General features: G+C 33.9%; 1 protein-coding gene across 1 annotated transcript in view; it reads left to right on the top strand.

The window, feature by feature from the left end:
* The window catches only part of RPS6KA6 (ribosomal protein S6 kinase A6), a 180,040-nt gene that overhangs the window by 79,329 nt on the left and 87,550 nt on the right, over positions 1-13,161 (top strand). The window contains exon 3 of the mRNA XM_070366584.1: positions 12,923-13,004. Coding sequence (XP_070222685.1) covers positions 12,923-13,004 — 82 coding nt within the window. The remainder of the gene's footprint in view (positions 1-12,922; positions 13,005-13,161) is intronic.

Genomic DNA, 13,161 nt, shown 5'->3' on the forward strand with positions numbered 1-13,161 from the left:
AAATGGCCTTAATGACCCAGATAATCAGAGTGAAGTGGTCACTCATCTAGAGCTATACATCCTGGAGTTTGAAATCACTTGTGTCTTAGGAAGCATTACTGTTAGCAAAGCTGGTAGAAGTGATAGAATTACAGCTCAGCTCTTTCAAATCCTAAAAGATGATGCTGTTAAGGTGCTGAATGCCTTAACAGCTAATTGGAAAACTGCCAGTGGCCACAGAACTGGAAAAGATCAGTTTTCATTCTAATCCCCAAAAAGGACAGTGCCAAAAAATGTTCAAACTACCACACAGCTGCTCTCATTTCACATGCTAGCAAGGTAATGTTCAAAATCCTTCAAGGTAGGCTTCCACAATACATAAGCCAAGAACTTCCAGATGTATAGGCTGGGTTTCAAAGAGGCAGAGGAACCAGAGATCAAATTGCCAACATCCATTGGATCATAGGGAAAGCAAGGAAATTCTAGAAAATCATCTACTTCTATTTCATTGAATATGTGAAAGCTTTTGACTCTGTGGATCACAACAAACTCTGGAAAATTCTTCAAGAGATGGGAATACCACACCACCTTACCTGTCGAGTGAGAAACCTGTATGTGGGTCAAGAATCAACAGTTAGAACCAGACTAGGAACACTGACTGGTTCAAAATTGGGAAGGAGTACATCAAGGCTATATATTGTCACCCTGCTTGTTTAACTTATATGCAGAGTACATCATGCAAAATGCTAGGCTGGATGACTCACAAGCTGGAATCAAGATTGCCAGGAAAGATATCAACAACTTCAAATATGCAGATGATACCACTCTAATGGCATAAAGCAAAGAGGAACTAAAGAGCTTCTTCATGAAGGTAAAGAAGAGAGTGAAGAACCTTCCTTGAAACTCAGTATTCAATAAACTAAGGTCATGGCATTTGGTCCCAACACTTTATGGCAAATAGAAGTGGGGAAAAGGAAAGCCAAGACAGATTTTCTTTTCTTTGGCTCCAGAATCACTGCTGACAGTGACTGCAGCCATGAAATTAAAGATACTTGATCCTTGGAGGAAAGAAGTGACAAACCAAGATAGCATATTAAAAAGCAGAAATATTATTTTGTTGATAAAATCTGTATAGTCAGAGCTATGGTTTTTCCAATAGTCATGTTCAGTTAAGTTCAGTCACTCAGTCATATCTTACTCTTTGTGACCCCATGGACTGCAGCATGCTAGGCTTCCCTGTCCATTACCAACTTCTGGAGCTCACTCAAATTCATGTCCATTGAGTTGATGATGCCATCAAACCGTCTCATCCTCTGTCATCCCCTTCTCCTCCTCCTGCCTTCAATCTTTCCCAGCATCAGAGTGTTTTCACATGAGTTGTTTGTTCACATCAGGTGGCCAAAATATTGGAGTTTCAGCTTTAGCATCAGTCCTTCCAATGAATATTCAGGACTGATTTCCTTTAGGATGGCCTGGTTGGATCTCCTTGCAGTCCAAGGGACTCTCATGAGTCTTCTCCAACACATAGTTCAAAAGCATCAATTCTTTGGCACTCAGCTTTCTTTAGTCCAACTTTCACATCCATACATAACTACTGGAAAAACCATAGCTTTGACTAGACGGAACTTTCCATAGACGGAACTTTGCTTTTTAATATGCTGTCTAGGTTGGTCATAGCTTTTCTTCTAAGGAGCAAGCATCTTTTAATTTCATGGCTGCAGTCACCATCTACAGTGATTTTGGGGCTCCCAAAAATAAAGTCTCTCACTGTTTTCATTGTTTCCCCATCTATTTGCAATGAAGTGACAGAACCAGGAGCCATGATCTTAGTTTTTTTGAAAATTGATCTTTAAGCCAACTTTTTGACTCTTCTCTTTCACTTTCATCAAGAGGCTCTTTAGTTCTTCGCTTTCTGCCATAAGGGTGGTGTCATCTGCATATCTGAGGTGATTGATATTTCTCTCGGCAATCTTGATTCCAGCTTGTGCTTCATCCAGCCCGGCATTTAGCATGATGTACTCTGCATATAAGATAAATAAGCAGAGTGACAGTATACAGCCTTGACGTACTCCTTTCCCAATTTGGAACCAGTCTGCTGTTCCATGTCCGGTTCTAATTATTGCTTCTTGGCCTGCATACAGATTTCTCAGAAGGCAGGTCAGGTGGTCTGGTATTCCCATCTCTTGAAGAATTTTCCACATTTTGTTGGGATCCGCACAGTACAAGGCTTTGACATAGTTAATAAAGCAGAAGTAGATGTTTTTCTGGAACTCTCTTGCTTTTTTGATGATCCAGCAGATGTTGACAATTTGATCTCTGGTTCCTCTGCCTTTTCTAAATCCAGCTTGAACATCTGGAAGTTCATGGTTCATGTACTATTGAAGCCTAGCATCAAGAATTTTAAGCATTACTTTTTTGGCGTGTGAGATGAGTACAATTTTGTGGTAGTTTGAACATTCTTTGGTATTGCCTTTCTTTGGGATTGGAATGAAAACTGACCTTTTTTAGTCTTGTGGCCACTGCTGAGTTTTCCAAATTTGCTGGCATATTGAGTGCAGCACTTTCACAGCATCATCTTTTAGGATTTGAAATAGCTCAACTGGAATTCTATCACCTCCACTGGCTTTGTTCGCAGTGATGCTTTTACCCACTTGACTTCGCATTCCAGGATGTGTGGCTCTAGGTGAGTGATCATGTCATCATAGTTATCTGGGTCATGAAGATCTTTTACAGATGTGAAATTTGGACTATAAAGCAGGCTGAGCACTGACAAATTTATGCTTTCAAATTGTGGTGCTTGAGACTCCCTTGGACTGCAAAGAAATCAAACCAGTCAATCCTAAAGGAAATCATCACCTGAATATTCACTGGAAGTCCTGATGCTGAAGCTTCAGGTCTGTGGCCAACTGTTATGAAGGAGCAACTCATTGGAAAAGACCTTGTTGCTGAGGAATGTAGAAGTCAAAGGAGAAGAGGGTGGCAGAGAATGAGATAGTTGAATAATATCACTGGCTCAATGCACATGAATTTCAGCAGACTCTGGAGATAATGAAGGGCAGACGATCCTGGAGTGGTTCTGTTATGGGGCCACAGATTGTCAGACACGATGTAGTACCTGAACAACAATAAAAATGCTTTCTTCATTTAATTACCTTGTATTTTTTGGTGACAATCAGTTGATCATGTACATGAAGATCTATTAATACATCTAGACACTCTTTTCTGTTTGTCTATCCATATGCCAATACAACACGTTCTTGATTCCTTTATATTTATAAAATATCTATAAATATTTATAAAAGCTCAGGTTGTGCAAGTCCTTGAGGTTTGCTCATCTTTTTCAAAGTTGTTTTGCCTCTTCTAGATCTTTTGCATTTCCATATTGATTTAAAAAGTAGTTTTTCACTGGACAAAAATGCCTGCTGGGATTTTGATTGGGATTGTGCTGAATCTATAGTTCAGTTTGTATATAATTGACATTTTCAGTGTTGAGTCTTCTAATCCATGAAGATAGTATCTCTCTCCATTTATTTAAGTCTTTTTAAATTTCTCTCACCAGTATCTTGTCATTTTCAGTATACAGATCTTTTATGTGTTTTGTCAGATTTGTCTCTGAATATTTTTCTTTTTAAAAACTGCCATTGTAAGTGGAATTACTTTCTTAATTTTATTTTCAATGGGTGGAAATACTACTTTTTTTGGATATTGAATTTTGTATTTTAAAATATAACTAAACTTATTTTATCTAGCAGCACTTTGATAGACTACAAATAGAAGTTTCTATGTTTAACCCACATAAGGTGTTTTACTTGTTTTCCATTATGGACTCATTTATTTGTCTTTATAACACTGACTTGACCCTCCAGGTTCTGTTGAAAAGTATTGATAAAAGCAGACATTTTTGCCTTATTTCTGATTTTAGGAGGAAAGCATATTTTCACCATGAATTACAAAGTTATGTTCTTTATCAGATTGAGAAATTTCCCTTCTATTACTAGTTTGTTGAAAGTTTTTATCAGGAATGCATGTTTGATTTTGTAAAACACTTTTTTTTGTTGTTTGTAGTTATTAAGATGATGATCGTATGTTTTTTTATTCTTTAATCTTTATTCATTGACTGTACTGGATCTTCATTGCTTTGCACCGGCTTTCTTTAGTTGTAGTGTGTAGGCTTCCCATTGTGATGCCTTCTTCTGTTGTAGAGCATGGGCTCTAAGGCCCATTTAGGCTTCAGTAGCTGTGGTATGTTGGCTCAGTAGTTACAGCACATGTATTCTAGAGCATGAGCTTAGTGGCTGTGGCATACAGGACCTATTTGCCCCACAGCATATAGAATGTCACCAGACCTGTAATCAAACCCTTGTCCCTTGAATTGGCAGGCAGATTCTATACACTGGACCACCAGGCAAGTCCTCTTCTTTAATCTTTTAATATGGTGAATTACATTGAACTAATTGTCACATGTTGAAGCAGTCTTGCATCTGTGGGTGAACTCCATGCAGTCACGATATATTATCCTTTTTGTATATTATTGGATGATATTTACTAAAAGTTTGTTAAGAATTTTTGCATCTATTTTCATGAGAGATATTTGACTGTAGTTATTGATCATATATAATTTTGGTGTCAGAGCAATTCTGGTTTCATAGAATGAGTTGGGTAGAATTTTCTCCCCTTCAATTTTCTGCAAAAGCTCAATGTTACATTGTCCTTAAATGATTCGTAGAATTCACTAGTGGGGCTATCTGGACCTGAAGTGTTTTTTAAATGGTACAGTGTTTAACTATAAATTCAGTTTTTTAAAAGTTACTTGGGGTTATTCAGTTCATCTTTTCTTTTTAAATGAGTTTTAGTATCTTATGTCTTTTAAGGAATTTATGCATTTCATCAGAGTTAACAAATTCATTGGCATAAAGTTGTTCATAGTATCCTCTTGTTATGATTTTTATAGGTATAGAATCATTATTGTTGTTGATATCATCATGCCTAATATTGGTATTTTGTGTCTTCTCCTTTTTCTTTCTTGCTTAGGCTTGGTAGATTGTTAGAATTTTATTGTTCTTCTCAAAGAACCCAGAGCTTTTGGTTTCAGTGATTTTTCTGTATTGTATTTCTTCTGTTTTCTACTTCTACTTTAATCTTTATTATTTCATTTTTTTTCTGCTTAATTTGTGTTTCACTAGCTTTTCTGGTTTTTAAGATGGACATAGAAGTTATTGATTTAAGACTTTTGCTTCTTTTCTAATATAAGTGTGTAGTGTTATAACTTTCACTCTAAATACTAATTTAGCATCATCTCACAAATTTTGAATTGTGATGCTTTTATTTTTCTTTAGTTCCACATGTTTTCCAATTTCCTTTTATTTCTTCTTCGACTCAGGCTATTTACAAGTATGCAAATTAATTTTAAAATATTTAGGCAGCTTCCAGATAAATTTCTATTATTGATTTCTACTTAAATTTTATTTTAGTCAAACAGCACAGTTTTATGGCTTGAATTCCCTTAAATTCACTTAAATTGTTTTATGCTTCACAATATGGTATATCTTGGTAAATTGTTCAATGTGTACTTGAGAAGAATGTGTATTATGATTTGGGGTACTGGAAAGTTCTGTAAATGTCAGTTAGATTAAGTTGTTTGATAGTTGGTATTTTTCCTAACTTTCTGTCTGTATGCCTTAAAAATTTTTAAGAGACAATGGCTCAAACTTTGACTATAATTATGGATTTATCTGTTTCTTTTTGAATCTCTGTCAAATTTTGCTTCATATATTTCAAAGTTTCGTTATTAAGTGCATAAACCTTAGGATTGTCATTCCATCTTAGTGAATTTACCCTTTATCATTATGAGATGACTGACTTTATCCTTGCTAATATTCTTTGCTTTGAAATCTACATTGATATTAATCCAGATTTTTAAAAAATTATTGTTACTTTGGTATAGTGTTTTTCATATTTTTATTTAATTTATTTGTCTTTATATTTAGTGTGCAGTACTTAAGGCAGCATATAATTATCTTATTTTTTATACAGTCTGAAAATTTATGCTTTTTAATAAGTGTGTCAGACTTGTTACGTTTAATATGATTATTGATATGATTGGGTTTAAATTGCCCATCTTACTATTGGTGGTTTTTTTTTTGGTTCCATCTGTTCTTTTATTTCTCTCTTTTTATTTTTTAATATAAATTTATTTATTTTAATTAGAGGCTAATTACTTTACAATATTGTATTGGTTTTGCCATACATCAACATGAATCTGCCATGGATGTACACGTATTCTCTTTTTCTCTGCTATCTTTTTATCTTCAGTTAGCTTTTTATCAAAATAACATTTTGTTGTGTTATTTTAGTAGTTCTTTTAGGGTTTGTAGTATAAATCTTTAACTCAGCAGTCAGGAATCTATAGTCTCAGGCCAAATATGGGCTGCTGATATTTTTTGTAAATAAAGTTTTATTGTAACATAACCACACCCATGTGTTTAACTATTGTCTATGGTTGCTTTTGTGCTTCAATGGCAGCATAATTGTATGGTCAGTTGTACTTAATTTTATTAAATTTAATTTTCTTGTACTCTAGATACTTGTGTTTTCTTACAAAGTATTTAGCTTTGTTCTGGGATGCAGTTAACCTGTTGAGTCTTGCTTTTAACTTTATTATGTGAGACAAGAGCAGAATTTAGGATTAATTTTTTTCTAGTACTGAAATGACTCTTCTTATTACTCTAACCAACACCCTATCAGTTATGTGATTTTTCACTCTCATTTGTGGGTACAGGACTTATCCTAGTCCTTTGTGAGCTCTGTGGTTTTTTTTTTTTTTTTAATTTACTGTTGTTCCTTTCTTGAACTCAGGTAGTTTCCTTAGATCTATAAATAGTAATTTTTCATGGATGACAGACATCCTGAAATTCGCCTTGTTAGGTGATGGATATTTTTATATTTTGGTTTTTGTATTTCTCTAAATATTATTGAACTTTGTTCTGGAATTTGTGTAGTTTACTGTGAACTAGTTTATTTCAGGTTGTTTAACTGGACCAGAGCAACATTTAATCAATGGTTGATTTTACTCTACTTGGAAACAAAATCCATCTGATTCCTACATCCAGTGCCCTGTGAATTACAAAGTTTTCTGCTCTCTTTGGAGGTAACATGAACCATTCCTGACCCTGTATGAGTTCCATGGATTAGTCCCTCTAATCCTTTCATTGATTATTTTCCTGGCTCAGGTTAGTTTCCTCACTCACAAATGCTGAGTACTTGAGGGAGACCATCTATATAACTCTATAGTTCTCTGTGTAATTATCTCTTCTGTACTCTGTCTTGTGAATTCTCTCCATCATGTCTCCCCAGTCTCTCAGATCCGTCTCATCAACTTAGGAGTCTTCCAGGCTCTGCCTGACTTTACCCTCCTTGCATTACTGCCTAGAAACTCTTTATAGATAGTAAGCTAGGACACTGTAGACTGTTTCTATCTCTCAGTATTCACTGTCCTTTGTTTCCTGATGTCTAATGTCTTGAAAAGTGTCATTTCATATATTTTGTCCTGTGTTTAGTTGTTTCAAATGGGAGATTAAATCCTTCCCTTATCTACTTCATTTTGTCTTGAACTGATAGTCTAAGAATAAGTAGAATTTTAATTGGGTGGTAGTGATTCAACATCTCACTTCCAGAATTAAAATTTTGAATGTGGGAGAGCTACTGTTGATTCCCAGAGCTCTAGAACTTGCTGTAAGAACGGAACACTGTGCTTTCGGGATGCTAGCCGTTGCTTAAATGGCTGAGGTCTCTGGATTGTATTTGTTTATCTCCAATGTAGAACATTCCATGCACAAACATAGACTGTGACTTTCATGTATTGTTTATTATAGAACAGAATTCTCTGTGTGACAGGGTCTGTCTAGGACGCTGTCCCAGAGGGTTGTTAAAGGACCTTATTTTTTTAAATTTTTTAATGTAAATTTATTTAATTGGAAGTTAATTACTTTACAATATTGTATTGGTTTTGCCATACATCAACATGAATCCACCACAGGTATACACGTGTTCCCCATCCCGAACCCCCCTCCCTCCTCCCTCCCCGTACCATCCCTCTGGGTCTATTAAAACCTGGTTCCTAGATATAGAGGGACAACAGTGAAAGGTTGTTGTTGAACCACGCAAAGACACCGGGATTCTTGGCCTCCGGAGGAGAATTCAATCTGGGGCCAGAGACGAGGCTCGATCACTCAGAGCTTTTGTGTAATAAAGTTTTATTAAAGTATAAAGGAGATAGAGAAAGCTTCTGACATAGGCATCAGAAGGGGGCAGAAAGAGTACCCCCTTGCTAGTGTTAGCAATGAAATTATATACTCTCTAATTAGTTATTACAGTGAATCAAAAGTATATCTGGAGGTTGTAAAGACCTCACTAGACCTACTCCCATAATTTACATTTTAAGATAACAGGATTAGCCAGAAGGTTTTTTCCAGAGACTGTCCTCAAGCAGTATACATTATTGTTATATAATCTTAAGGAATGTAGAGGGGAAAAAAAAGTTTGTCCTTTCTTCCTCCTTGAGAATTCCAGAACCCTCTCTCCTTGGGGACCCCTAGACTTCTTACCAACCTGCCTGGGAAATGACTCTCTCAACAGTATTAACAGTTGTTCATGATTTCTTATGTTAGACTGTAGAAGTGACAAGAATAATTGAGATATTCTTACTTGTAGTTGTTTCTGATTTTCTTTTAAACTCTTCAGACCTCTATTCTTGATGTGAGACTATCTAAACTCATACTAGCACAGAAATGCAGTTAGTAAGTTTTGATTCCTAAGTCTGGAATATTAGGTAATAACAAGCATTTAAAATTCATTTTCCAAAGACAATAAATTAGTATAATCATTAAACAGGCTTCTAAGAAATGATTTAATGGTTACTTCTATAGACAGCTTGTTAATAAGTTTTTTTTTTTTTAATTGGTTTTACTTCATGTATCTGTACAAAAAAGCTGCTATATCATATCACCAAAAATGAGAACTTACTTACTGTTTAAGTCTTAGAAAGACACTTTTAAAAATACATTTTTGTATGTGTTAATATATATGTTTTAAAGGGAATGACACCTCCCCCAAATTTCTTTCCTTGCAAACACACACACATGCGTTCACACACACACACCTCTCTCTGAGGCCATACCATATTTTGCTAATGTCAAGAAAATATAATGGGATGAATGACTGATAATTATAAAGCTGCTAGTTCTTCCAAAATTAACTTGTAGACCTAACAAGATTTCAAACAAAGTCCCAACAGGAATTCTTGTATGAAGTTGAAAGATGATTTTATCAGTGTCCTTGGAAAAGTAAATGAAAAGAACTAAGATGTTTTGAAAATAAAGAACACCCTCTCCTTGCTCTATCACTTGTTTAAAACCTTATAAGGCTGCTACTATAAGCAAACCGTCATAGTATCAACACAAGATTAGAAACATACTGCATATTCCAGGAAAATTCTGGTATATGTGATTTATCATATATTATAATAGAAGAAGAATCACAAGTTAATGGCAAAGAGATTGATTGTTCAGTAAACAGTATATGAGAAATTGGTTAGATATTTCAGAAAGAAAAAAAACATTTTAAATTATCACTACCACATACAAGGATAAATCTTACTTGCATTGAAGAGGTAAAATCTGGAAAAAATTTCATCCTGAAAGAAAATGTAGCTGAATATGTAGTTGATTGAGAAATACATGACAGCCCACTCTAGTATTCATGCCTGGAGAATCCCCATGTACAGAGGAGCCTGGTGGGTTACAGTACGTGGGGTCACAAAGAGTCGGACATGGCTGAGCAACTAAGCACAGCACAGCACATGTAGTTGATTATTAAATGGAGGTCTCCTTGATCATGAAAGTGATGAAGTAAAATCATACAGAAATTATATATAAATTTGTGTACATAAAATTAAGAATTACTCAACATCAAAAACCATCACAAAGTGGGGAATATACCTACATGTAATATGATGAACTGACATTTTTGTTATTTAAATAATTTTTACCAATTGAAAAAAAAACAGTAAATAATGGGAAATAGGCAAAAACATTACTGATAATTCACTAAAAAATTAGAAAGGTCATTAGACATGGAAAAATATAAAGCCTAAGAATAAAATTTTAAGACAGTGGATACCATCTTTATCAGTTTATAAAAGATTTTTTAAAGGGTAATTTTCAGTGCTGCCATGACTATGGTAAGACATGTGCTTTCATAAGCTGCTGATGGAAGTGTAAATTATTGTAACCCTTTGACAAATAATTTTGTTATGTATGTCAAGAATCATGGACTGTTTATTCTCCTTGACTGTATAGTATTTGCCTTTTTATTTCTCAGAAATCCATTTTGGGGAAGTAAGCATAAGTATCAGAAATATATATGCATATTCCCGAGTTATTTATAACAGTCAAAAACTGAAATAACCTAAATAAACATTAGGTAAACTATAGTAAATTAGTATGTTGATATTGTATAGCTATTGATAACTCTTTATAAATAAGTTTTAAAGAAATTAAAAGAATGCCTATGATATTAAGTGGGAGAAAAGGAGTCTACTAACTAGTATATATACAGTGTGATCTCAAATATATTGAAACACACACACTCATACATATATACATGAATGTCTTGAAGAGCAAACAAAAATACTAGCATTTCTTACCTCAGGGTGCTGGGGTTTTAGATGATTTTTATTTGGGGGAAGACTCAGGGTAATTAGTGACTAGGAAAGCATTAGTGGTAGTGAACCTGAAACTTATAAAAGTTTTAACATGGCATATGGCAAAATTGGATTCTGGGAAACAGGGAGTTCTTAGGGACAGTTATTTCTGAGTTCAAATCCTGAGCGTTCTTACTGTGTTTTTCTGGGTAGGTTAGTTTATCACTCTGAGTGTCCATACATAAGGTGGTGATAATACCAACCTCGTAAGGTTGTTTGGAAGATTCTAATAACATAATGAATGAAAAGTTTAAACTATAAACTGGTGAGTATATTATCTTGTCATGAAATTTTCTTTGAGGAAAACCTCATGAGGGACATAAATAAGAAACTTACTGTTATGTGCTAGTCACTTTTCATTCAGTATCTTCGAAACAACCTTATGAGGTCAATGTTATCACCACCTTACATAAGGACACTCAGAATGATAAACTAACATGCCCAGAAAAACATATAATTGCCATAAGCTATAAACTGGGCTTTTTTAGTGGTGCAGTCGTAAAGAATCTGCCTGCCAGTGCAGGAGACACAGGGTCCCTGGAAAGGGAAATGGCAACCCACTCCAGATTCTTGCCTGGGAAGTCCCATGGACAGAGGAGCCTGGCGGGCTACAGTCCATAGGGTCACAAAGAGTCCCACACAATTTACGACTAAAACAACAACAACAAACTAAACTATAGACTGTTTCTTCTTTTAGAGTTTCAAAGATTTTTGTTTAGGGTTTTCTTATGTGTTAAATTTCAATGAACGCTTTGATTAGCCTTATTCAAAGGTGAAATAGATAACATCTGTTTTTCTTCTTAATAAAATATCAAGTGAAAATATTCTTATACTTTTACCATTATAATAGTCAAATGAATTCTCCTGAAACTTAGATAATGAAAGTCTTTGTTTTTCTGCAGATTATTTCAAAAAGTGAGTGGAGTATCAAAATTTATCTTTAATTGCTCATTCTCAGCAATTTTACTAGTAACCTTAATCGGCATAATATAATTCAGTGGCCATGATTCTGAGTGGACAAGCCAGTTTCAAGATTTTATGATATGTCATTCAAATTTTGAACTTTCCTAATAATCTATATATTTCTTTAATGAAAATAAAAATTTCTAGACAAGTTATTTGTTTTGCCAGTTAGAAGCCCTTGCTAAATCTTAACAATTACATCTAATGGTTGAGTAGTGCTCAATTTTGTGTTTAAATAACACTTACTTATGAATATAGATGTAAACCTAAAATAATACCACCTCATCATTGCACACATAGAATTTTATAATTTACAAAGCTTTTTTTCCCCACATAAACTAAGCTGGCTCTTAAAACAATCTTGTTAAGTAGATGTAGCAGGTACTATTATCCTTATTTTACAGGTTTAGAAACTTAAGCCCAGAGGGCTAAGTGACATGTCAGACGTTATACTGCTAATTCTAAGTCCAGTGCACTTTTCACTTTATCATAGTAACTCTATTCCTAGCCACAAAAGATTGAGGAATTCAATGCCTTTAGACCCATATATTCTACTGGCAGAAGAGTCCTGGAGCTACCCCTTAGGTCAGAAATTGGATTTAGAATTGTTTTTAATGTAAGAGTTACTAATTGACAACTTACGTTAGTAATAGAAGCTTTAGGTTAGTAGACTTGCTAAAAGCAAAATTATCGCTGAGAAGTGATAGTAGACAATGAAAGAGAAAATAGTAAAAATAGTTGAATTCCAGTACTAAAACCAAATATCATATCTAATATATCGTAAAGATCCTGAGAATATCCCTATATATTAGTATTAATATTTAATTAATAATTAATAATAAATTAATAATATTTTAATAATAATTTATAATTTATAAATTATATAATTTATATAAATAATTTATATAATTTATATAAATAATAAATTAATAATAAAATTAATAATTAAATCATGATAATAAATCATTTTTAAAAAGGTAAATCTGTGCAGTACATTCAGTGTAAATAGATATACAAACTGCATAATATATTTTAGGAAGATCCACAGTAAAATGTTTAATAGTGAGAGAAGGATTCTTAAAGAGGTTAATTTCATCTGTATACTTGTTTTATTTGCCTATTTGCCTAGATTTGTCTGTTTCCTGTTTTTAAAAAAATAAAATTTAAATAATTGCAACATTGAAAAAAAGATTAAATGGTAAATTATTATTTTTATTCTAGGTTCTGTTTACAGAGGAAGATGTGAAATTCTACCTTGCAGAACTAGCCCCTCGCTTTGGATCATCTGCATCAATTAGGAATTGTATATAGAGACCTGAAGCCAGAAAAGTAAAGTTGTATTCTTTTTATGTATACCTGTTCCCAGTATTTCTACTACTTTTTTCTCCATTAAGTCTATTATTTTAAAGATTCTATGAAAAGATACATGAATTATATAATTATATGAAACATACTTTAAA

The sequence above is a fragment of the Bos mutus genome, chromosome X (assembly GCF_027580195.1).
Source record: "Bos mutus isolate GX-2022 chromosome X, NWIPB_WYAK_1.1, whole genome shotgun sequence".
Lineage (NCBI taxonomy): Eukaryota > Metazoa > Chordata > Mammalia > Artiodactyla > Bovidae > Bos > Bos mutus.